Source organism: Rhipicephalus microplus, chromosome X (genome assembly GCF_043290135.1).
Source record: "Rhipicephalus microplus isolate Deutch F79 chromosome X, USDA_Rmic, whole genome shotgun sequence".
Classification (NCBI taxonomy): domain Eukaryota; kingdom Metazoa; phylum Arthropoda; class Arachnida; order Ixodida; family Ixodidae; genus Rhipicephalus; species Rhipicephalus microplus.
Window position 1 is genome coordinate 508,512,387 of NC_134710.1, and position 24,995 is coordinate 508,537,381.

Here is a 24,995-nt window from a genome sequence, read left to right on the forward strand (position 1 = left end):
ACAGCCGCTCCTGTGACTGCCGACTCTTTTCACTGGCGCACGGCTGGCATGCCCTTGCCTTTGGTGACTGTGAACGCGACAGTTTAGCCAACAAGATGCTGTACTCTACGGCTGCCAAAGCTATATTTTCAAAGCTGCTGTCTTGCTGCCGTGGTTTTCAAGGTTTAGGCAACGTGAGTTTTCGAACTGTTATGCTATCGTGCTCGTGGGCAGTTGTCTCACAATTGTCTCTGCGAAGTTTCTTGTGCATATATATTGCAAGTACGTCATTTGGCTAATAAAACAACTTTGCTTCCTCAATCTTTGGTATTTTTGTTTCTTTTCTCTCTCTGCATGCAATTAGTGAGGCACCATTGAGGCGCAATAAAATTGTGTAATAAAAGCACATAGCTGGCCAGCAATTAAGAAAAATTTCAGTTTCGCACCATGTAGGGCAAATGTGCGACGTCGCTAGTGCTTCCGGTTGTAACCTCATATATATATATATTTTATTGCTGTTGTTCCCTCCTCACGTAGATGGCAATGATGGCAATGAGCTGCCGACTACTGAATCCATGGGCTTCTATGGAAGTTGTGCTACCAGTTTACGTATACCTTTGTGCTGCTGTGAAATGGAGTATCTTTATTGACGGTTGACTATGAAGAGGGGAACAGTGTTGTCATTGAGGGTATTTCCGAATTGAATGGTAGATGAGCCGTTTGGTGTGTCTGTTGCGCCTGCTAAATTACCTAGATTTCATCGCCCCATGGTGATTTCCAGTGGCGGCCTTTCAGAAATTTCAAAACGGCTATAGACTATTTGCAGAACAGACTTGAATTTTCTCATTTGACTCGACCGCTTATTTTTACTGGTTAATAAGCTAATAGGTGACCAGTAAAAGTGTGAGGGATTGTGGGTTGCATTGTCTGCTTCCGGTTTCTGGTTTGAGAAGAGTAGACAACGGTGAACCGCTCCACCGCAAGCCTCACATTATTCGGGATTCGCGGACGCGGTAGCCCGTTTATCTTCGTCCTGATAAGCCGCGGTCAGTTGTTCAGCCGTTGGATGCTCCAATTTGAGCGTGAAAGGCAAACGCAGGTATTGATTCTCATGGAAGGAAGAAAGAAAAATGAGGTGGGCCGCGGCTGTGAAGAAAGCCACAGCGACAAGTAGCCTTTGGGTAGCGAACGTTGAAGCCAGAGTGTGTGAAGACCATTTTATCACAAGTATGTGTATATTCTACACTAATAGAAAGCTTACGCATGAATTCGTTGTGAATATTATATAGAGAAATAAATTGTTGCACAGGGGCACCTTGCATATATATTATGGGAACGCCCGGGCGAAATTTACTTGCCATATGAGATGAGCGCCGACCATTGCACCATATATATAACAAAAAACGCGAAAGCTTCACTCAGTTACACAAAGCGCTGGACGAGTCAATTGGTGTTTATCTGGGTCAAACTGTGTGCCAAGACGGCACATAAAGAAAAATGTGCGTTAAACAAGCGCAGGGTTTCAATTATCTTGCGCCATCTATGTCTGACTGCATTGTTTGTGTGCCGCAGTGCTGTGCAGCTTGACCAAGATCAGCCTTCGAATAAGCATGTGGATTCGACTAAGAAATGCATCTTATAGCACACTGAAGGCTAGAAAAAAAGAAAGATATCTCAACGCGCTCAACAAGTGCTGTGCTTCATGCTGATCGACTGACGATGTCGGCCGAAGCAGCGATTCCGAAATGAACTCTAAGCACACTGCTACAGTCATCCCCTTCCCCTGAGATCTTTAAAATTGGGATTTTTTATCTGCAGTAACCTATCTTGCAATAAAAACTGTCTTCTGTATCGACTGATCTGCTAGCCAAACTGACAGTACCTTCGAGCTGCATAAAAGCATTGCAGATCATTTTACTGTGTTAAAAAATTTTTCTTGCCGTTCATGGCTTTCGTAGCTTGTCATCGTCACAGTCACGGTTAGCATGAACAAAAAACCAACTTATAAAGCACTGGCATTGCACAGAGAGGTGCTTTTTTCAACAGAGCGGTACAAAAATGCGCGAGTGCCTCCGGTAACACGTGTGGTGCGTCGAACCGCAAGCCGTATCTGACAGTTCCCTGCATATTACTGGTCACCTATTGTTTAAATTTTTATAATTACTGTCATGATGTTTGTACACATTTCAAGATGCCACCTGCCACAGTAAAAAGGACACCATAGGTAGTGCACCAACACTTGCTTTCTGTAATTTTTCAATAATTGTAGACACATTTCTTGAAACACCCTGTATGTATGCATTCATACCTTGTAACAAACTCGAATGTAACGAAGTGTCAGTTATAACGAAGTGAATGATATTTTTGTCTTGCAAGAGGTATAGTGTTGGGAACATGCCTTCAACGAATTCTCGGATGTAACAAACTTTATACACACACACGCATGCATGCACACACACGCATGCACGCACACACACGCATGCACGCACATACACACAGTGGTGAAGAAAGAGGAACAAGACAAAGCACCCTCGCTGCAGGCCAGCTGTCCTTAAAGGGCCACTCACCAGGTTTGACAATTTTGAGCTGACAAGCGCAATGCGTAAACGAGGTGTTCATGATTACATCTGCCAAACTTGGCAACGCTACGTGCCGCGGAAATGGGTCAAATTTCAAAATGAAAGCTGCTCCCCCTCCCCTCTGCCGGTGCACGCGTAGAGAATGAGGGCATGACGTAGGCATAGGAATGGCCCCTACGTACATGGTAATGCAGAGACGTTGGTCCTCTACGCAGACAAGTGTTCTGACGTTGTCAACACTATACCACGTGACATGGCAAAAATTATTTAACACAAGATGCGTAGTTTATGTATTTATTGCTTTAAGAGACGAATAAAACTTGAAATAAATAATGAGACACAATAAAAAATTGTGCGCGTTTTTCTTTCATTTTTCTCCTTGAAATGCTACGAGATGCGGGGTTAATGTGCCAGCGTTTTGCATGCATTCGTGTCCCCGCGGTCAGCGCATTGAGCAGACGACCGCCGTGGAACGCTCCTACACGTTCCCGCACTCATTGTGCTCATGTACTCTACCGCGTCTAAGCCAGCGTTTCCAAACCATCCCGCAGAAACAGGCAGAAGGCCACAAAATAACGCTGGTCAACAAAGCAACGCTGCTCGCGTGCTCGGTGGCTGGGCTTGTTCGGCACGTCATGCGCATGTCACCTCTTGGTCGGATGCCGGGAAGGGTGGGAAACAGATTTGGCTTGCGAAGGCTGCGCGGAGGAGCGGCAAGGGTTTCGAGCTCGCCTACTCTCACCCTCGTTTCGTGCCGCTTCAAAAAACCTGTTTTCTCTGCTCGTAATGAACCGATTCAAAAAATTTTTGTGGCAAAACGTTCCTCATCGGACATCCAACAACTTCCACTGTCTAACTATAATTCGGTATGGGGCCTGGTGAGTGGCCCTTTAATGTCGCTTCCTCTTTCTTCACCTCCTAGTCTAGCCTACAGCGCGCGCCCGCACCCGAGGGGCACTGTCATTTTTACACTGGGCTATGACAGCGATGCAGCATGATAAGCTGCCAAAATGTCTCTGTTGGGGGGTACTGGCTGTGCCTGGGCGGTCGTTCTTTTGTACACCACGGCATGTCTTGAAGTGCCAGAAACTCAAGCGGCTGACATTGGCTGCCTTGTTCTGGCCGCAGGTCTCGGCCACACTGAGATTTGGTCCGAATGCCAGCCAGAAGTGTATCTGGAGGGAGAGACTGCCTGCATCACAGAGGTTGCCCTCGGCGATGCTACGTCTGGGTGCGGGGATGTGCCATAAGTGTACAAGGTGGTCGAGAATGGCTGAATCGCTATGGTCCGTCTCTGTCATGCAGTGATTATTTGTGGGCAGCTGCTAAGCATACACATGGGAGCGAGCTTTGGTTGTGCTGCGAAGTAAGCAGCTGATGTGGAACACCAGACAAAGGTTGCCATAACAGCATCCCTGAAGGAACACTGAGTGTCTTGGCTGGTGTCGAGAGTGGCCATGCAGCTTCTGTAATGTTTAGTTGAGAACATAGCTCACGGCCAGTCTCAGTATCTGCCGCGAGACATTCCGTAAAACTTTCATTGTAGTGGCTGTTGTGTGTCTATTCAGCGCCAATGCTGTGCCCCTCATTATCTTTGTCAGTAAGCCCAGCCTTGGGCTCTACCGGTGCCATCACTATAGGTGTGCTAAGGGTTGGCGATGCTGGTATCTCCACTTGGCTTAGTAAGAGTGATTGTGGGGCTGGCTCCTCCAACTGTGCTGTATGATGAATCGTCTTAGCCCCTTCCACTGACGTTACGGCATCAGGTACCGGTGCGGCTACCAAGAGCAGCAGCGGACAACAGCACATGTGTCTGATGTCAATTGTAGGACAGGCGGAGAAGCTCTCTGTTGTGAGGCTGGAGGGCTCCCACGAACCTTCAAGCTGGTGCGCCACTTCAGCTCGGTGTCCGAAAGTGAGCACGTTGATGAAGGGCACAGCTTCACAGTCGAGCTGACTCCCTGCGGCTGCGTCGTTGGTGCGACACCCTTCACGAGGTCCATCATCCGTAATGGTCTCTGATGGTGATGAACTTGAGCCGGGTATTGGCTTAAGAGACCAAGAGCTCAAGTATTAAAATGCAGCGCTCATCGGCAGCCTTGAGGTCAAACCCCTTTTGAGCTCCATTTTCGGTACTAGTCGAGCTGGACTGGGTGGTGGCAGAGAGATGAGATGGAGCCCAGCGAAAAGCAGCCATGAGCTTGGAGCTCCACTCTGCCCAGGATTGCTGCCACAGGCCTTAGTATCTCTGCTACATGGTGGCAGCATTTCAAAGGTGGTCGATGGCTACGCACCACTTCTGCTGTTTGGTCCGTGCCTTGGGAGCTCCAATAGCATTAACGGTGCCCTCCCAGTTGTCAGCGTCATCCTGGAATCTGTAGAACTGCGGGAGTTCGAAGGCAGCTAGCAATGGTGATATGACTGCGGAAACTCTGGAGCATGTCGACGCCAAGCAGCTGAGTTGGTATGAAAGCTCTGTGAGGGTATACTGGAGCTTTCTACGGTTCTCGGGTGAGCTTTCTCTCTGGTCTTGCGAAGCGGCGGCGGCCAATGCCTCATTGATCACGCGCAGTCCTGGCAAGGCCGCAGGGAACAGTGCAGAAGTCGACGCCTCAACGCATTGATCGCGATGCAAAGTCCCGTGATAAATTGGGAAAGCTCGGCGGGGCATTCAGGCGAACCGCATGTGGAGAAGTGACGTCCGAATATCTGGAGAAATCCTTGACTAGCGTACACACTGCGGCGGTATCCTTGGCCGAGTGTGCTTGGACAGCACCCCTAAGCAGCTGAGGTGCTGATGGAGTACTGAATGGGGCGTTGTCCTGCCGGGAAGCATGAACAGCATTCCCATGCGACGGTAGGCCATGAACTGTCTTAGCGGCACTGAGGCAAGCGTGACCTTGAGCCATCAAGAAGGCCTTCACACTATCTTCAAATGGCGGCATAGGTGCCGCTGTCTGTAGGAGGGTCGTCGGCTCCGTGGTCGCAGCGCCGTGAGTGGCGTTTGCTAGAAGACAAGCCCACGGCAGCGATGACGCACAGGGATGCACTTACGGTTCATAGGTCGTAGACTGCACCATTGTCGTGGAGATAGACAAGCAACAGACAGCACCCTTGCTGCAGGCCGACAGTTTTTACTGTCACTTGCTCTTTCTCCGCCCCGCAGTTTAGCCTATAGCGCGTACCCGCGCCCCAGGGGCGCTGTCCTCCTTACAATATATATATATATATAAAACCTACGTCTGGTTGCTCTCGTGATCACCTCGTTAACTTTTGTGGTAGACCAGAATTCGTGCAGGAGGGTAAGAGGGTTTGATGAAGATGTCTGGCTGGCCATCACATGAAAATTTGGGGGACCCTTAAACTTCATCTTTAAAAGTTGAATGCGATAGCGATATCCTGTCTTTAGTGTGTCTTTGAACCACTTAATAAATGTTTTATTGTATCATGTTACTTGAGAAGTTTAAATTGTGTATTACTACAATGTGATCGATAGAGCCAAAAGTATCTTGTGTCAGTAAAGCTTTCGCATATGGCTGCATTCTGTGGAATGAGTAGCATTCATTAAACCATGGGCTATTATGCGCGTGAAATGTTCTCGTACTTGCTATGCGCTCGCTATGTGGTCTTAAGTGATTATGCACAGTAATGTTTATGCTTTTTGTAATTGGTGGCTGGCTTTAAATCATCAAGTTAAGATAATCACACGTTCTGACACCTGATGCCAATGTACGCTTGTACCATGCATCATTACTGCAATATTACGCATTGTATTAGGAACCCTGTATACAGTGCGTGTGTGTTTATAAAGCTTAAAAGTTATTCTCGCTGCATTTCCAAGCAGAGGAATCTATTTTCTTTGCAGTTCCAAGCAGACACTTGTCTGTGTGGTAGAACACCAGCTTACTTCATGAACAGCCTGGGTTGAATCCTCTCTCAGTGGCCGAAATGTTCAATTATTTTATTTGCATAGTTCTCGATTTTTCAATCACACGCAAGATTATAAGTTTTTGCTCACAATCAATGACACCGATGTCCTAACTTCTGCAAAGCAAGCTCTTAAATGTTATCTATCGCATTAATAATGTGAAAGTCTGGTTACGCATGTTGTTAAACCCTTTTCTTCAGACACATTGAGGAAAGGGTTCATGGCACATACCTGCACACTGTAGGCCACAGGTGATTGACAGTTTAAATCTACACGAGAGGAGCAAAAAAAAGAATTGGTAATTCAAGTGTGAGAGCGTTGAGAAAAACTGACGCCTGCAGTGTTGATCCGACGAATGCAAAGAAAAATATCAAGGTCCGAGCAGGAATTGAACGCAAGCATTCTGGGTGGAAATCAAGTATTCTATTTTACAGTTATGCCAAGTCTCAAAACTGCTTTGAAAAAAAAAATTACATCTTCCTGAAGGGGACCATGGGGTGATGCAGAGCATCGCGGGTAGTTTCAGTGGTGTTTTTAGCAGTGGTGTTTACCAGTTTGCGGTGAATAATGCATGGTATTGCATTGTAAACTTGGTTTTTTACCACTTATCACGTGAACATTGTGTTGAAAGCTCCCGCGATGCTCTGCATAACCCCATGGTTCGCTTCGGGGAGATGGTGTAATTTTTTGGTTAACGTGCACGCTGTGAATTTTTATTGTTCAGCAAGGCACAGGAGAAATTTCCCACAGGCAATACTTTGGAGGTCAAGCTATGGTGCCTATATATACGAGGTGGCCAGTGAACGGTTGTGCAGCCCGAGCAGTCTGTTTTTTCAATCGGGAAGCTTCCTAGCAGACGCTGCCTGCGTCGGCTTTGCGAGATGCCGCGGAGATGAATGCCTAGAGGAGAAGGGTTAGTGAGTGAACGTTAGAAGATGCTTCATGCATCGGCGTTGCAAGGCAGGAGAGGAGCAGCGTAGGAGAGAAGAGATAAGAGAGGGAGGCGCATAGTATCCAGTGATGGAAGGGTTGCTCCAATTGCTCCAAACTGCTCCACAAGAAAAGTGCTGCTACAATGTGCTCCAAGTGTAATTTTAAAGACGATAGTCTTTCTTGGTGACCTTGGACGGAAAAATTTTAGTCTGTCTGTTTATCCATCTTAACGATACCTCAAGTGGCATCGAATGGCCAACCCCATCCGCAGCGTTCATAGTTGTGCGATTGTCAATTAAAAAAGCAAATATTGCACATATCTGAGGCGCCATAACATGTCTATGTTTTGTATGTCTGCCTTTATACTAGAAGAGGACACACACAAAGCACTCTAAGGACTGTAACGTTTAACGCGCTGCGCTGACAGTATAACGATGCTCAAGAAGGTGTTTCCAACGCTTTTTTACGGCGGCACGGTGGTGGCACCTGCCCGTCGGTTTCTATTCTACACCTTATAACCTCCGTGACTGGCGCGCATCTTTCTGCACGGTCGTGCATGCCTTGGTTTTCAAAGATAACTGCCAGATGGCGCTCGTGTTTAACGTGCCTAGATTCGCTTGTTTGCCTCCGTTACACGCTCGAGGCACTCTAACGCAGCGCCTTCAGAATACCATGCACCGATTTTCTTGCGCAGAACATCAAATAAACGTTTTGTTCACTCTCTTCAGACGCAAGACTGTCTTCCGACGACATTTACAGTGTAACATGTAGATTCGAGCCAATTTTTGGTTAATTGCTCCAAACCTGCTCTGAAAAGACACCGAGAGAATGAAAATGACCAACATTTAACGGTTTGAATGACTCATAAGTCGTAGAGAAACTAAAAAGAATCTGTGTATGATCATCCCAGTGTGCCACTGGGGTGCAGCATTATCAGCTCTTATTTTTGTGACAAGAAATGGCACATTAAGTGTATAGAATACTTGGCATTTTTGTTTGTTTTGGTGAATTGAGAAAATGAGCAAAATTGCTTTTATCTCATGCCGATTATCTACTGCTTATTTGGCAACAGTTTTATGGGACTGTGGTTAATTCTAAATTGTAGTGCTCAGCTTTACCGGTATGATTTTATTTCTACCAGAAATACTTGTATATTATAAACAAAGTTCGTTTCACAGCACATTCTTGACAACAAGCCAGTTTTTTAATTAATTGCTACTTGAAATTTACATTGATAATTGTCTGTTAGGTATATTTCAGAATAAATAATACTATTTATGTGATGCTTTAACAGTATTTTGAACTCCAATTAATGTATAGCAAATTTTGTATCTCCTCCTAAACCACCAACACCTGCTCAAAACTAGCATTTTTTCACTCTTAAAACACTTCTAGCTGCTCCAACGCAGTACTTTTCCTGCTCCAAAGTATGCTCTAAATAGTAAAAAGTCACTTCCATCATTGGCATGTGCAATGGGGGTGGGGGAGAGCGCAAGCAGGTGACAGGAGAGAAGTTGGGAGAGTACCACGCAGCTGTTGGAAAGACCGAAGGAGAAGAGTTGGGCATGCTTAGTGTGAGTGTGGATATCGGTTGACGCGTGATATACGTGCAAGAAAGAGATCCTCCTACTCTAAAAGAGCCTATACAGATGTATTGCTGGTGGAATGTCAATTGTGGCTGCAGTGCTTTATATGAAATTTTGTAAACAATAAACATTGTTACGGGAAGGCATATGTACTCCTATGATATCGACGCCATGTCATTTTAACATCAATTGTATGCTCATTCATCATCCACTGCATCCATGGAAGCTGGTCTAAGTAGGACTAGTCAGGGCTACTGTCCTCGTAAGCATGAGCGCTACATATCAGCTTACTGCTTCTGCTGCTAATATCCACGTTTCTTGATGCCCCATTATGAACTGTAAACAAATGATTATATATGTGTCTGTAACATTTCATGCAATAAAAAAAATGACACCACAGTCACATTCTTTCCACATGCTGTGCATAGCGTCAATTCTCAAGGTACGTGGGAACCAGGAAATTTTTTTTCTCATCCCGTTTTTTTTTTTTTGTGTGTGTGACAGCGGTTACAGACACTGATAGTGGTGGCGGGCAACTATGGTGCCAAAAATAGCCGTTGTTATGCTTTCATAACAGCCTTTGATGTAAAAAAAAAAAATCAGTGTACCTAAAGATTTTTGCAATGTGATGTTACAGCTGTTTGGTCTTGTGCATTGGGTTTAATATTGCTTGCATTTGGAAGTGTAGGCTAACACCTCCCGCGCTCGTCAGCTGGTATACATACACACACACATATATATATATATATATATATATATATATATATATATATATATATATATGCTCATGGCTGGTTATTTTTTCATCCACTTTTCTTTCTTCTTTCTTCTTATTTACATTCCATTGGGGTTCTAATAACTTACCCAGTACATTCCTTGGCATTACTGTCTGTTAGATCTCATTAATATTGTGTTAAAACACGGAAAAACGAGCCCTTAGGTATACAATTCTTTCCCTTATTTCATTGAACGAGGGTCTCGTACTGGCAGACTTGGTGTGTTTAGGTTGTATAAGAGGGACAATTAATCAGCTGCCCGCTCATAAGTTCACGTGCTACGTGACGCCAAACATACGAATAAGAGTGTTTTCACACTCGTTCTTTGGCTCATAGATGGCGCTGACTGTCACTCCTACTTCTAAATTCGCATATAAACCCCAAAAAAGTGGATGGAGGGAAGGCCGCTGTGATAGCTCAGTGGTTAGAGCATCGAACGCGTTATTCGAAGGTCGTAGGTTCGTTTCCTGCTTACGGCTGGTTATTTTTTCATCCACTTTTCTTTCTTCTTTCTTCTTATTTACATTCCATTGGTTCTAATAACTTCCCCAGTACATTCCTTGGCATTACTGTCTGTTAGATCTCATTAATATTGTGTTAAAACACGGAAAAACGAGCCGTTAGGTATACACTTCTTTCTCTTATTTCATTGAACGAGGGTCTCGTACTGGCAGACTTGGTGTGTTTAGGTTGTATAAGAGAGACAATTAATCAGCTGCCCGCTCATAAGTTCACGTGCTACGTGACGTTAAACATGCGAATAAGAGTGTTTTCACACTCGTTCTTTGGCTCATAGATGGCGCTGACTGTCACTCCTACTTCTAAATTCGCATATAAACCCAAAAAAAAGTGGATGGAGGGAAGGCCGCTGTGATAGCTCAGTGGTTAGAGCATCGAATGCGTTATTCGAAGGTCGTAGGTTCGTTTCCTGCTCACGGCTGGTTATTTTTTCATCCACTTTTCTTTCTTCTTTCTTCTTATTTACATTCCATTGGTTCTAATAACTTCCCTAGTACATTCCTTGGCATTACTGTCTGTTAGATCTCATTATTATTGTGTTAAAACACGGAAAAACGAGCCCTTAGGTATACACTTCTTTCCCTTATATATATATATATATATATATATATATATATAATATTTTGGGGGGGGGGGTGCATTCTATATAGTAAATATACTCCAAATGAACATTTGTGCAGGTAGCGAAATAGAGCACTCTGTGACAGGAAGGATTCTCACATTCCTGTTCCATTTCACAGAATAATGCAAGAAACACACAGGCATGATGTTTCTTCGTGCAGTTTGTTTGGCTTTTCATTAAAATTTGTTATTATGGATGACTTGCTCTAGAGGCAGTATTGGTGTCTATATTTAGTGAGACGTGAATGTGCCTTTATTTCAGAGGATTTTCATGGAATTACGTGGCCCATGTTCATATCTGATTGCCCCTCTCACCTTTGGTGCAATTTCTTTTTATGTTCCAGAGGGCCTCTACAACTGCTTCTGGCAATCCGCTTCTGAAGGGTAACTCTACGCACTATTCATCTTGTGGCGTTCGAATGTGCTAAGTTGATTAGGGCATATTTAGGAGAGATTATCATTGTTCTGTCACTGAACTGTGTGGGGGTCTTTCGAACGGAGAATGCACACTGTCGGAGCGAATGAACGCAGCAGACACGGTCGCATCGAACCAAACAAACACATTTATTCAACTACATTTACAACATCGCCAACCGAATGAATACATCGCTAGTGATCAACACCCAAAAAACAGCCTTACACAATGTTACGATACACTCAATCAACACAACAAGAAACACAAGGTAGCGTGCAGGCGGCGCCGCCAACACTCGACTCACCACAAGGGCCCACAGCAGACAACCTGCGGTGCCGTCCACCTATACACCCATCGCGGGAGACAACCATTTGCACCAACTACCACGCTCTAAAGAGAACCAACCGCTCATGCATCATGTGTTGCCAGCCAGCCTCACTGACAGGTGTCACTGCTGGTGCTACTGCACCAACCATGATGATGATAACGGTCATAAACACTTGCGAGCACAATGCCACCTACCGCTCGATGGTGTAATTGCGGCCTATGCGCGAAATACGAGTGCGCCACGAGGCGCAAATAATGTTATCGGGGGTGTTAGCACCCCACAGCTGAGAAAAAGAGCCATATTTTTCTTGCTTTGCCTCTCAAATGTTTAAATCATTGTTAGGCATGCTGATATGTGCGCACATGAAAGGAGGCAACACAAGCACTGTTTTGTAATTGTCTGTGTTATTGTGTGCCTGCATAATCTTTTTGTACAACAAACCCTTGACAACCATCTCGACTGCAAGTATCCCATAAACATTCTAAGTAGTGGCAAAGTACCTACTTTGTATCTATTAAGTAATATGCACACCTTGATGATGCTGTTGCTGATAAACTTGATTTAATTATGTCTGTGTGCTTTATAATTTGTAGGCCTTTAAACCATCCATTCATGGTAAAATGTATGAAGTACTAATGTCTGGCTTCTGCCATAAATATTACATTTGTTAATGTTGCTCTCTTCACCGTTCACCCTAAACAAAGAGATCCCGCTCTACAACCCGGGGCGAACGTTCATTTGGATAATGAAGGGTCGATGAGTGTTTTAAAATCTGGGACATGGTGCTTTCGGGTGCCAGCTCCTCTTCTTTTCTGACATCGGAAGGGGTATGGGGATTATTCAAGTAGTTAGGGGTAGAGGGAGGCTCGTCTCCTTTAAAAAAAAGTAACAGACGGCTCTTTGCATAATGTAGGCATGCATGTGCTCCTGGATATTAGAAGCTGAAACTCAGTAAAAATGTGGAAGAATTGGCTAACGAGGCATAATGCAGGAGGTGTGAACTACTGGCAATGATCAGAGAATGAGAGATAAACAACGTTACAACAAACAATGTCGCACCTGTTCTGTATGCAAGCAGAGAATAGCAAATACTTCTGGCCCTTGGTCTCATTGCCGCAATTTGGAGAATTCATTTAGAGAAAAGACCAGGACACCTTCTCTTCGCTAGCTATTTTCTATTTCTTTATTTTTTCAAATACAATAGAAGTGGATTTCAGGGCTAAAAGCTGCTGTCTGCAGCATTACAGCTCTTTGAAATACGTACGTGTGTTCACTTGTATCTCTAATGGTTAAAAATAACTGCGTATAAGGGAAAAGAAAGTAACAAAAAAAAAAAAATAGAAGACCCTTGCTGCTGAATAACCCCTTCGGACGGCACGCCCTGAGAATAGTGGTGTGCATTGTCAAGATGTCAACACCACCTCGAAACATTTATTCCGGTTACCCCAAGCTCTTTTGCGTTCCTTTTGTACTGCAAGCTACATCTATGAAGAATGCGAAGAACCCAGCTGCTCGCAAGCCGCTTGCCCTGGAACTAAAACTCTCTAGTGCACATCAGTTCTGTGGTTCCAGAGGTCGCTGGTTGGACCCCCGATGCACAGCCCTTCCATATCTTTTTTTTTGCAATTTGTCAGTATATACTTTACAACATCATATCTGGAAATACGTCAGTGGAGCTGGGTAGATGCCGACATAGAACACCTGCGATAACCCCACTAATGAAAAGATTGTCTATTGTATGGTCTAAAACGAACCCGTTTTGCTTGTTAAATACAGGTTTTTATTTTTCAGTCTAAATTACTTTTTGTGCCTCTTGAGGAAAAAATGTCATAGTGATCACCATAAGGTGACCTTTTACTGGTGTATGCTGTCAATTTTCTATATTAGCATTCAAATGCAGTAGGCTTTTTATTATGATATTTTCTAACTTTAAATGTGTCTTAATTTGTACGGAGCGGAACAGTGGTGCCACCTTCATTTATGACATATGATATGGTGCACATGAGCAGCAACATGAACAGAAAGTTAGCTGAAGACGTAGCAGCACCTGCTGATGAATTGTAAGTATCCACGATTAGTTCCTACAGCTTGAGCTAAACTTGGAGGCCATGAGCTCCTGTCTCTCACGGTGGTAAAGAGAATCAATGTGACGACGAGCATTTAGCTGCCTTTTATATTCAAGAATAGTTTAAAATGGTAATAAGAAAATTGTTAATCATTTCCCACAGCTTGAGCTAATCTTGGAGGCCATGAGCTCCTGTCTCTCACGGTGGTAAAGAGAATCAATGTGACGACGAGCATTTAGCTGCCTTTTATATTCAAGAATAGTTTAAAATGCTAATAAGAAGATTGTTAATCATTTTCACTCACTTCTTTGAAAGCAGAACCTTAATGATGAACAGCTCGCGAGGGAGGCTATTGGCGTCACTGTTGCCTCACAGCATTGCTGGAGGACACTTTCGTGCACTTATAGAGGCTTTTTTGTAAGGCCCTTTTAAGATGAAGCAGGGAAGAATTGTCTGTCCTGCCTAACTGTCTAGTCTTTTTACAGCAGACTTTTGAATGGCAAAACTGCTTAGTATTGTGGAATTTGTTTGCATACTAGAAATGCTTAGTGCCTTCTGGGAAGGAGTCGTGTATTTTGAAGTAGGAAAGGGGGTACTGCACAAAAATTCTCATTTGTCAAGAGTATGAAGTTGGGCATGTTGGTCATGCATCTGATCACTTAGCACAAAATTTGACACAGGACTAATTTTTGTTCCTTTTCTTGTCCTGTGTCAGGTTTTCTGCTACATGATAAGTTATGCATTTTTTTCTGTCAAATAAAAGGCCAAGCCCTCAAGGGCCCCGAGAGTGTACTGCTAAGCGTGAGTGCGTCCAAAAAAAATATTTACAGCATGTTTCCGAAAGCTAGTATTGGTTCCTACTAAGCCCTGACGTCACAGCATGGTATGAGCTTCTGGTCACGCACTCGCGCAAGGTATTGTGATGTTTCCACGGCCGCTCTGCACTGCGGCTCTGTCGGTGATGCGCAGTCGGCCATTTTGAAAGTGTTGATGATGGATGAATAGCCATTTTGGAAGTTCTACAGCGAAAGCTGTAATGAGATCACAACTTGGGTCTCGCGCAGCGCCGTAGTTATCCGCCGCCGCCGGTGTTTGTAACCACATCGCGCGAAATTAGCAACAAAACCTAGTACCAATGACACAGTAGAGCTCGAACCGGGGTCCACCGGGTGCCAGCCCAGTATTCTACCACTGAGCCACGCTGGTGCTTGGGACTTGTTGGCAAACTTGCCTTGGGCAGGCTTGATGTCGGAAAAGCAATTGCGTTGATACGACTTATAAAGCATTTTAAAACAGCGAAAGAACAAGCAGTCGTCGCACAATGCGAATAGATTAACGAGTGGGTCGTCCAATGCTCCAACCCACTGCAAAAGCTTGTTTTTGTTCTGCTATTAACTGTGGCAACTACCCCTTTCAGGTGTAATTTCTCATCGTCCTCCGCCACTGCATGAACGACTGGCACAAAATTCTTCGCAATAGTCTAGCGGATACCGCGCTTTTCAGAAGAATCATGAAAAATAGCATAGTGAATGCCGGCCCACTACCCTAAAATTTTTATTATTAATGCTGTAGTGGGCATAAAGCAAGAGTGCTTGCAGCAGCTACCCAATGAGTGTTCAGAAAAAGCTCTGAAAGACCGCTCTTCTAGTTTTTGCTATAAATGTGCTACGCATTCCATGCAGGCTTGTCATTTTTTGTCACCTGACATCATCACAACTAGTGAGTCTGCTGAGTGAAATCACCAGAATTAGTACTGTAGCCTGACGTCAGGCTAGCGTCGATAACGGCAGGTGTGCAATGGTTAAATGACTACAATGTGAAAATATACTATCACCGTTTGCTGAACTTCATGCCTGCTTATAGCCACCTCCGTATGGGTGAGTAAACATGCCTTAGGTAAATGGCGTCAGTACCCCTTTAATGTGGGACTTCTGGCAGAAAAATCACTTTCATTGGTGCACTAATGTGTGGTAAGTGTAGGTCATTTTGAGAGAGGAGCAAGCAGCTCATGTAACATCAGCAAAAGACTTCAGTCAGATCTATTGGTCACCACCAAATAGAATGGCTCTTTTCCCCATCTTTTTTCTTCTTGCATTGTAAGACCCTTGTTTGAGAGTGTTAAATGTTTGTGCCTAGGGTTTGTATGCAATTACTGTACGGCACAAAGTCATAGGTCTGCAGCAGCAGTCACTTTTCTATTGGAGTTCAATGCTTTCAGTGAATGTGCGGATCTCATTGCCATGCTGTTTCAGCTTTGAGACATTGCAGTGCAAGAACATAGATGTATGAATTCAAGGCTACATATATTGTTGTCGATCCCACTCTGTGCATCTTTGGAAGCTTTCTAGATCACATTCCAAATTAGTGGTGGTGGTGGTGAGTGGCTGTGATTGTTCTTGCAGATGTTTCGGGCGAGTTCCCAAGGGTGTACAACGCTCCAGATGTGGAGGCTGGCTGGTTCGACTGGTGGGAGAGTGCAGGCATTCATGCCCCTCCCAAGGAGGCAGTGAGTTCCAAAACTGCTCTATGGACTGTTAAAGTAAAATTAAGTGACACATGACTATTTTCGGCCCGTACTGATACTGTGTTGTGTTTCATAAGAATTGAGCAATTCAGTCCTTTGCAGCTTTATCTGTGTAAAAAGGAAAGCTTTCTCAAAAGCTAGGCTTTCCTCGTGAGGAACCTGCCTATTTTAAATGTCAGTGAGGCATAGAAAAATGCTGCTGTACATGGTTCTGATATTCGCCCATGTTTTTCTGCTGCGATAGAGTTATAGCTACAGTAAGAGCTTGTTGATTTGGGCCTCATTATTATGGAAAATTGAATAATTCATATGTATTCCAGCATGTGCACTTTTTAATTGCAGGAAGCTCTTTCTTATTCTTCCGTATGTGGCTGCAAGCCGGTTAGTTTGGATGATCCTATGAGGGGCTGAATGTGAAGCTCTGTAGTAAATGTGCAATGCAAAAGAGCAAGAACAATCTCTGTGGTCAACCAAAACGAGGTGGTGGAGTTCCCATCATGATCACCACCAGCATGAACTTGTGCAATAACGACAGAAAAAACAGAATTATTTGTGCTTATTTGTGTTGCTACCATGTGAGTCACCGCACTTGCTACGGGTCTTAAAAATGCGAGGTTGTTCACGACCAGGTCATTAGCAGCTGTGGTAAACTTCTTATTTTAATTTGGCGCATGTGAAGCAGTGTTGTACACGTTCCTCTGAAACACAAAGGAAAGCTCGTTTTTTGTTGCTTCCAGATTTTTAAATAATTTCCTATTACAAGTTCTCCTAATACAAAAGAAATGCATTCCTATAACACCCACAAGTTAGAACCTGCCATTACGTTCCCCGCAGGGGCGCCTGCGCAAATAGGCGTTTGGTGTGTAGCGACACCACGGACCCGAGCTAACGGGCGAGTTTTGACTCCCTCCCACGCCTAGCCGTGCGTGGCTTTGCCGTGTCCGGGGAAAAGGGGATCCTGGGGGTTGAGCCGACGCTAGGTGATTAGACCTTTAAGGCCCCCCGGCAGAGGCAACACACCCCTTTGGCCCCGGCTTCACGTAGACGGCACCTCTGGGCTGACCCACCCAGGGGAAATCGGCAGTCGCCTTTTCCTATCTCTCTCTCCCTATATCTTCGTCTTTTGTTCTCACTTTACATCTTTCCTGTCTTCTCCTCACTTCATTTTACTTCCCATTTTTCCTGGCGGCAAGGGTTAACCTTGTGTGGCTATCCAAACTAGGGTAAACCATATTGGGTTATAGTAACTGCGTACTGCTGGCGTTGCGCAGACATGCCCACATGCTCTGCCACGTCCCCTTGTTGGACTCCGTGGTGGGTGGTAGGCGCCGTTACCGAAAAATACACATTTTCCCATGGGATCCTCGACCCCCTCTCTAAATGATCGTGCCTCGAAAAGGGAACGCACCGACGTAACTTCACTACTTTAGTCGAAAAACAGAAAAACTTTCCCAAAATACCATGTCCTCCACTGCGCACAATCTACAAAAGCTAGAGCAATCTCACCCTTTCTTGTGGCCAAGTGCTTGAGAGAGACCATTGGAACCGGTTATAAGGCCACGAAGATGGCAAGTGGAGATCTGCTTCTCGAATTAAAAGACAAGGAACAGTACAATAAACTCTTGCACCTCGTAGCCTTTGGTAACATCCCCGTCTCTGTGAGTGCACACCGTACAATGAATACAGTGAAGGGCGTGGTATCGGACGAAGATTTGATGACACTGAGTGAGGAAGAGCTTCTTGATGGATGGAAGGACCAAGGTGTAATACATGTCCAGCGCATCATAATCAGACGCAACAACAACGAAATAGCCACAAAGCACTTAATACTCACCTTCAACTCAACCACTTTACCTGAGACTCTCGAAACTGGCTATATAAAACTCCATGTCCGACCCTTCATTCCTAACCCGAGGCGTTGTTTCAAATGCCAGCGATTTGGTCATGCATCCCAGAGCTGCCGAGGGCAGCTGATCTGTGCTAAGTGTGGCACAACCGGCCACAGTGCTGATAAATGTAGTCATGATGAGGTCCTCTGTGCTAACTGCGAAGGTAGTCACCCCGCATACTCCAGAGCGTGCCCAGCCTGGAAAAAAGAAAAAGAAATAATAACTATAAAAGTAAAGGAAAATATCACATTCAGGGAAGCAAGACAACGGGTCTCACTAACATTGGCACTGAAAACACCTTTCGCCGAAGTGGTGCAACGAGGGGCGGCACCACAAAGGCCCTTGGCATTTGCCCGGACCTCGCCTAGCGTGCCGAGGCCAATGCCACAAGCCCCTACGGCGGGAGCAGCTAGCGCTGCCCTGCCCAAATTCAGCCTGTCCACACCAGCGACATCGACAAGCTCTGGCGGCAGCCAGGGCAATCGCGAGGCCAAGGGGGCTCCATCGACCCCCAGCTCGGTAGGGACAAAGACTTCGTCGACCGAGGCGAAGTCTAAGCGACGCACAGATCGCTCTTTAGAGCGGGTGTCCAGTGCCTCGCAAGAGGCTATGGACACTAGTTCAAGCCAAACGGCGCAGGAAGCGCCGAAGGAGCGGCGAGCTTCGCTCGACCGCCCCAAAAAGGACAGAACGCCGATTACAGGGCCTGACAAAGGCCCTGTAAAATGAGTTAATCCCCGTCTTCTTTGCACACAGCACTTTTCCCTTCTTTTTTTCACTATGGACAACATCATACAGTGGAACGTAAGGGGAATACTTAGAAATTTAGATGACGTCCAAGAACTTCTGTGTAAGTTTAATGCGAAAGTGCTATGTGTGCAAGAAACGCACTTAACTCCTAAGCACAAGGACTTCCTACGACAATATTATTTTCCGAAAAGACCGGGAGGATCCTGTCGTACCATCTGGCGGTGTAGCCATTATAGTCGATCGTAGTATAGCATGCCAGCATTTGAAGCTCCAAACGGCCCTGGAGGCAGTGGCCATTCGAGCTGTACTTTTTAACAAACTCATTACCATATGTTCTGTGTACATACCACCGCATCAACAGCTACACAGACGTGATCTGGAATCATTAATAGATGAACTCCCAGAGCCATTTCTGGTTCTAGGTGATTTTAATGCACACAATGTCCTGTGGGGCGATGCTCACTGTGATGCTCGAGGACGTCTCATTGAGCAGCTCCTTTTCTCTTCTAGGTTATGTCTTTTAAATATGAAGGAGCCTACGTATTTTAGCCTTGCAAACAACACATACTCCTCCATAGATACTCCTCCATAGCATTTCATCACCGTCCCTTTTACCTGTTTTTAAGTGGAACGTTTTTAAAAACCCTTATGGGAGTGATCACTTCCCAATCATCCTGAGTGCGCCGAACAAAGATCAACTACCCCCGCAGGTTCCTCGATGGAAGATTGACTCAGCTGATTGGAAAAGGTATAGAATTCTTACACACATGACATGGACTGAGCTGTCTGCCCTGACCATAGATGACGCTGTCACGTATTTTACAGCTTTTATACTTGATGCTGCATCTAAATGTATTGCCAAAACAAGTGGCATGTGTTCTAAACGGCGAGTCCCATGGTGGAACGACACATGCAGGAAAGCACGGACCACTCAGAACAAAGCATGGGCGTTGCTTCGCGATTCCCCTACAGCAGAAAACCTGGAAAATTTCAAGCGGGTCAAATCGCAGGCAAGGAGAACGCGCCGACAAGCTAGACGAGAGAGCTGGACAAAGTTTATATCGAGTATCAACTCGTACACAGACGAGGGAAAAGTGTGGAATAAGATAAAGAAAATTAAGGGCCAAGAAACGTATTCTCTTCCACTAGTTAATAGCCTCGGGGAAAGCTTGGAGGATCAAGCCAACTTTCTTGGCACACATTTCGAACACATATCGAGCTCCTCACACTACTCCGAATCCTTCCAGAATTACAAGGCACGAATAGAAAAACAAAAGTTAGAAAGAAAATCTCCAAGAAATGAGGCATATAATGCACCATTCTGCTTAGCAGAACTGCGAACAGCACTCAGCTCCTGTAATACATCTACCCCAGGTTCTGACAACGTAATGTACGCGATGCTGAAGGAACTACCCCTCGAAACTAAAGAAACCCTCCTCTCTCTTTATAATCGCATATGGTTTTCGGGTGTGATCCCCTCCGCCTGGAAGGAGGCTGTTATAATTCCAATTTTGAAGCAGGGAAAAGATCCCTCTATTGTATCAAGTTACAGACCTATAGCGTTAACAAGCTGCCTCTGCAAGCTATTTGAAAAAATGATTAATTGCCGCTTACTCCACTACTTAGAAACAAATAAATTGCTCGACCCATACCAATGTGGGTTTCGAGAGGGTAGATCCACCACCGACCATCTGGTGCGTATCGAGGCACAGATCCGAGACGCTTTCGCCCACAAACAATACTTCCTCTCTGTGTTTCTCGATATCGAGAAGGCCTACGACACAACATGGCGTTTCGGCATATTAAGAGACTTGTCTCACCTGGGTGTGCGCGGTAGAATGCTTTCCATAATCGAGAGTTACTTGTCCAATCGGAAATTCCGTGTCCGTGTGGGCAGTATTCTCTCCCAAACATTTGTCCAGGAAACAGGCGTGCCACAAGGTGGTGTGCTTAGTTGCACACTTTTTATTATTAAAATGAATTCTTTGCACTTGTCCATTCCCCGCAATATGTTCTATTGTACATATGTCGACGACGTTCAGCTTGGCTTCAAGTCATGCAACTTGGCCATGTGTGAGCGGCAGGTTCAGCTGGGTTTAAATAAGATCTCCAAATGGGCAGATGAAAACGGATTTCGACTTAACCCACAAAAAAGCACGTGTGTCTTGTTCTCTCGAAAGAGAGGCATGCACTCGAAACCTGACATTCAACTGAACGGGCAACAACTGTCCGTCAAAGCCGAGCATAAATTCTTAGGCTTAATCTTGGACAACAAGTTGACCTTCGTACCCCACATAAAGTATTTAAAAACAAAATGTTTAAAAGCTATGAATGTTATAAAAGTGTTGTCACGTACTACGTGGGGTAGTGACAGGAAATGCCTCATGAACCTGTATAGAAGCCTTATTCGCACCCGCTTAGATTATGGGGCCATTGTTTATCAGTCAGCGACTCAAAGTGCTTTGAAGATGCTGGATCCCGTGCACCATTCGGGCATCCGCCTTTCTACGGGTGCTTTTCGCACCAGCCCCGTAGAAAGCCTTTACGTTGAGTCAAATGAGTGGTCGCTTCATCTGCAAAGAACCTACATGTCCTTTGTATATTTCCTTAAGGTGAAAGCAGACAAGAGGCACCTCTCATACTCTACTATTAATGACTTGTCGAGCTCCATTCTTTTTCAAAACAGGCCTTCAATGAGGCAGCCCTTCTCAGTTCGCCTGAAGCGTCTAGCTGAGGACACTGGAGTGTCACTCGAACACAGTTTAATGGCTCCTGTAGCATACCCGCCACCGTGGCAGTGGCAGACTATAGATTGCGATGTGTCTTTTTTAGAAGTTACTAAACATGCGCCTATTGCCCATATTCGAACATACTTCTTGGAACTTCAACACAAATACACACGTCCTGAGTTTTTTACAGATGCCTCTAAGTCTAACTCCTCCGTGTCCTACGCTGCTATTGGTCCTTCCTTTTCGGATGCTGGCCCTCTACATCCGGGCACAACTATCTTCACAGCGGAAGCTTACGCGATACTTGTGGCAGCTAAACACATCAAACAATCACAAATACAAAAAGCAATAATTCATACAAACTCCCTCAGTGTGGTAACGGCTCTGAACAGTCTTAAAAAACAAAAAAACCCTGTCCTCGTTTCACTTTACTCCATTTTATGCACCCTCTACACACTCAACAGACATGTTGTTGTGTGCTGGGTGCCAGGGCACCATGAGATTCAAGGCAACGTGATGACGGATCAGCTTGCTGCATCCGCCCACGAAAGCACCGCCATTACACCGACATCAATCCCGGCCCTTGATCTTAAGCCGTCTCTCAAACGAAAACTCAGGGACTACTGGCAGAGCAAGTGGGATACACACACACAAAACAAACTACACGTTATCAAGCCACACCTTGGCCATTGGCCACCAGTATCAAAATCACGTCTAACAGAGGTAACACTAACAAGACTCAGGATAGGACACATATACACGACACACACACACATCTTTTGTCCGGTGGTGATCCACCATTGTGTGATAAATGTGGTGAGGCATTAACAGTTCTTCACGTTTTAATTCAATTTAAACATTTAGACACTCTAAGAAGACAACGCTTCCCACTATCCTACCGACAACATATACCTTTACACCCTGCAATGTTCGTCGGTAGGGAACCGCTTTTTAGTCACAAATCATTATTAGCGTTTTTAAAGGAAATCCATAATTTTCATATCATATACCCGGGCATACCGTAGCACGACCTCTCTAGAGAGGTTTTTGCTGCGGTGGCTACACAGGAAAGCACTTGCCTCACGGCCCTTGCACGCAAGGGTACTAACGTGTGAGGTACTTGTGCTAATGCCATACATGTCCACCATCGTTTTTCATTATCACCAACTTTTGTCACCTATTCACACCACACACACCTTTCACGGCATGGTCATGATTTTATTACTTGTATGTTTTTACCCGCTTTACTGCGAGGAATTTTATGGCCCTTATACAGCCGCTAATCACAATCATTGTCCACATTCCTGTCTCATGAACTGGCGCTCTTTGGCCATCAAATGGCCCTTGCGCCAAAAAAACACCATATATCATCATCAACCTGCCATTACGTTAACATTACATTTGGTCTTAATTTTTTAGGGGTGTGACATTTCAACATCCTAACATTGTTTTCAAAATATTCGCTACTTAGTTTGATTTGCACCGCAATTCTACTATCTGAAGTATTTAAAGTTACGGAAAATAATGGTTTCATTTTTTTTTTTTCACATTGAATGGTAGCCATTGTTGCCAATAAATTTTTAGAAGTACCCTACGTTATGGTCAAAATTGCCCTAATTTACCCAGCACAGCTTTTCTTAGTACCCTACATTTTATCCAATGCCTAAAAATAGACCAACAGCGACAATAATTCAGTACAGACTATGTTTTGCTGTGCATAGTCTGTACGACACGTAGACATAAGATGGGGCTGAAGTCCGTAGCGACGTTGGTGATTGTAAAATTTGCTTTGAGCAGAGACTGAAGAAAAATTAAAGACAACAGATGGAAGTAGAACACATTGCGGTTTTTTTTTTAGGGGGGGGGGGGGGAGAAGCGTTGACTCACAGCTAAAAAAAAAAAAAACCTAGGAGGCTCATCTAGAAAAATACAACTGGCAGTATACCTAAGTGAAATAGTAACAACAAGCATTACCCCAGGTGGTCAAAATTTCCGAGCCCTCCACTATGGCGTCTCTCATAATCATATGGTGGTTTTGGGACGTTAAACCTCACATATCAATCAACAACAAGCATTAAGTGAAATGTCAGAGGGTGGAAGAATATTTTGAATAGGTGGTATTCACCTCCGAGCAACCCTGTGCTCCTGCAGCCTATGGTTCGACTATCCGGACAGCATGCGAGCAATGGGAGGAAGGCACTACTTCAGGTTGCCATTACTAGGGCCATGTACACAAGTGTGTGCCTCTGCGTGATACTAAAGTGGAGCCGTTTTTTGAACGAACCATCCATTATTACGTTTAATTGTGCCCTATTTGTGGGCAGCCATCCCACGAAATAGAAGGGCGATAAGCCTCAAAACGCATAACCAGTTACATTTTATTTCTTGCCGAACGTTATTCGCGATCATGTAGCCGTACACTGCAGGTTGCGGCCAAGTGTCGTGTTGAGTGATTCAGCCATCTTCACCAGGCTGATTTTAACAATTGGCTGTGGGGTGAGTGTTTGAGAGTGGTTCATCTGCGAATGGAAACTAAGTTGAGTTCGGATTCTGACAGCTTTAAGTAATTCAAATGCAAATGAAACACGGAAATAAAGAAATCACAATAACACAGTAAACGCAGTCAGCTTCAATGCTCTGGCAGAGACGTCTGTGAAAAGCACAACACAGGGGAGTAGTCAACGTTGGACTATTCATATTATACATGCGTGGTACACTGCACGCTTTATTAGAGGCACACGCTTTTGTTTTTCTCGCTAAAGTGACCTAGCTCAGTACACTTGTGTCAAAGCCCAGGTGGCTTGTAACCTTGGTCTAGTGAATAATTTAATGTTTCTGATACTTTTCATTCGATTGATCAAAGCTGTGGGTGAGCCAACCACGTCGAAGTTTCAGTTATGTGTGCACTCCATCACAATCTAATGTGCCCCATGCAATGGTGTTTTCATGTGCAAGTTTGTAAGCGCTGTTGAAGTCCGTAAGCGCGAGTTGAAGCGGCGTAAGCTTGCCGCTTCAACTCGGTTTGTAAAACATGGCACTAGTATCAAATTCACAAGCAAACTCGACTTTAGCACTTACAAATAGAATATAACGTCACATTATTTTACCTTTGCGCCCACAGCGACGCAGTCACTATGACTTTTCAGGGAAGGCTCATGGACAAACCCACTAGTCAAGCACCCAACGATTTCTTGGCTTAGAGTCGTTCGTGCATCACATAACTGATGTATATGCAACAAGCAGTCCTCAATGTCTCAGAGTTCTACCTTCCAAGCAAGTCTGGTATCCAAATGTGGCTTCCTTGCTTGTCAATATGAGTGGGTCAACACACACTGTAGAGAGCCACTTTGTCCGTGTATCGCTGTTTAGCATC

At 44.8% G+C, this 24,995-nt stretch overlaps 1 protein-coding gene across 12 annotated transcripts in view; it reads left to right on the plus strand.

The window, feature by feature from the left end:
- Positions 1–24,995, plus strand: part of LOC119160723 (valine--tRNA ligase, mitochondrial) — a 622,168-nt gene that overhangs the window by 12,609 nt on the left and 584,564 nt on the right. For 10 of the 12 annotated variants that reach the window (XM_075881124.1, XM_075881123.1, XM_075881132.1 and 7 more), the window contains 2 exons: positions 11,266–11,305; positions 16,133–16,236. In XM_075881124.1, coding sequence (XP_075737239.1) covers positions 11,266–11,305; positions 16,133–16,236 — 144 coding nt within the window. The remainder of the gene's footprint in view (positions 1–11,265; positions 11,306–16,132; positions 16,237–24,995) is intronic. The other 2 variants (XM_075881131.1, XM_075881130.1) reach the window with 2 other exon arrangements.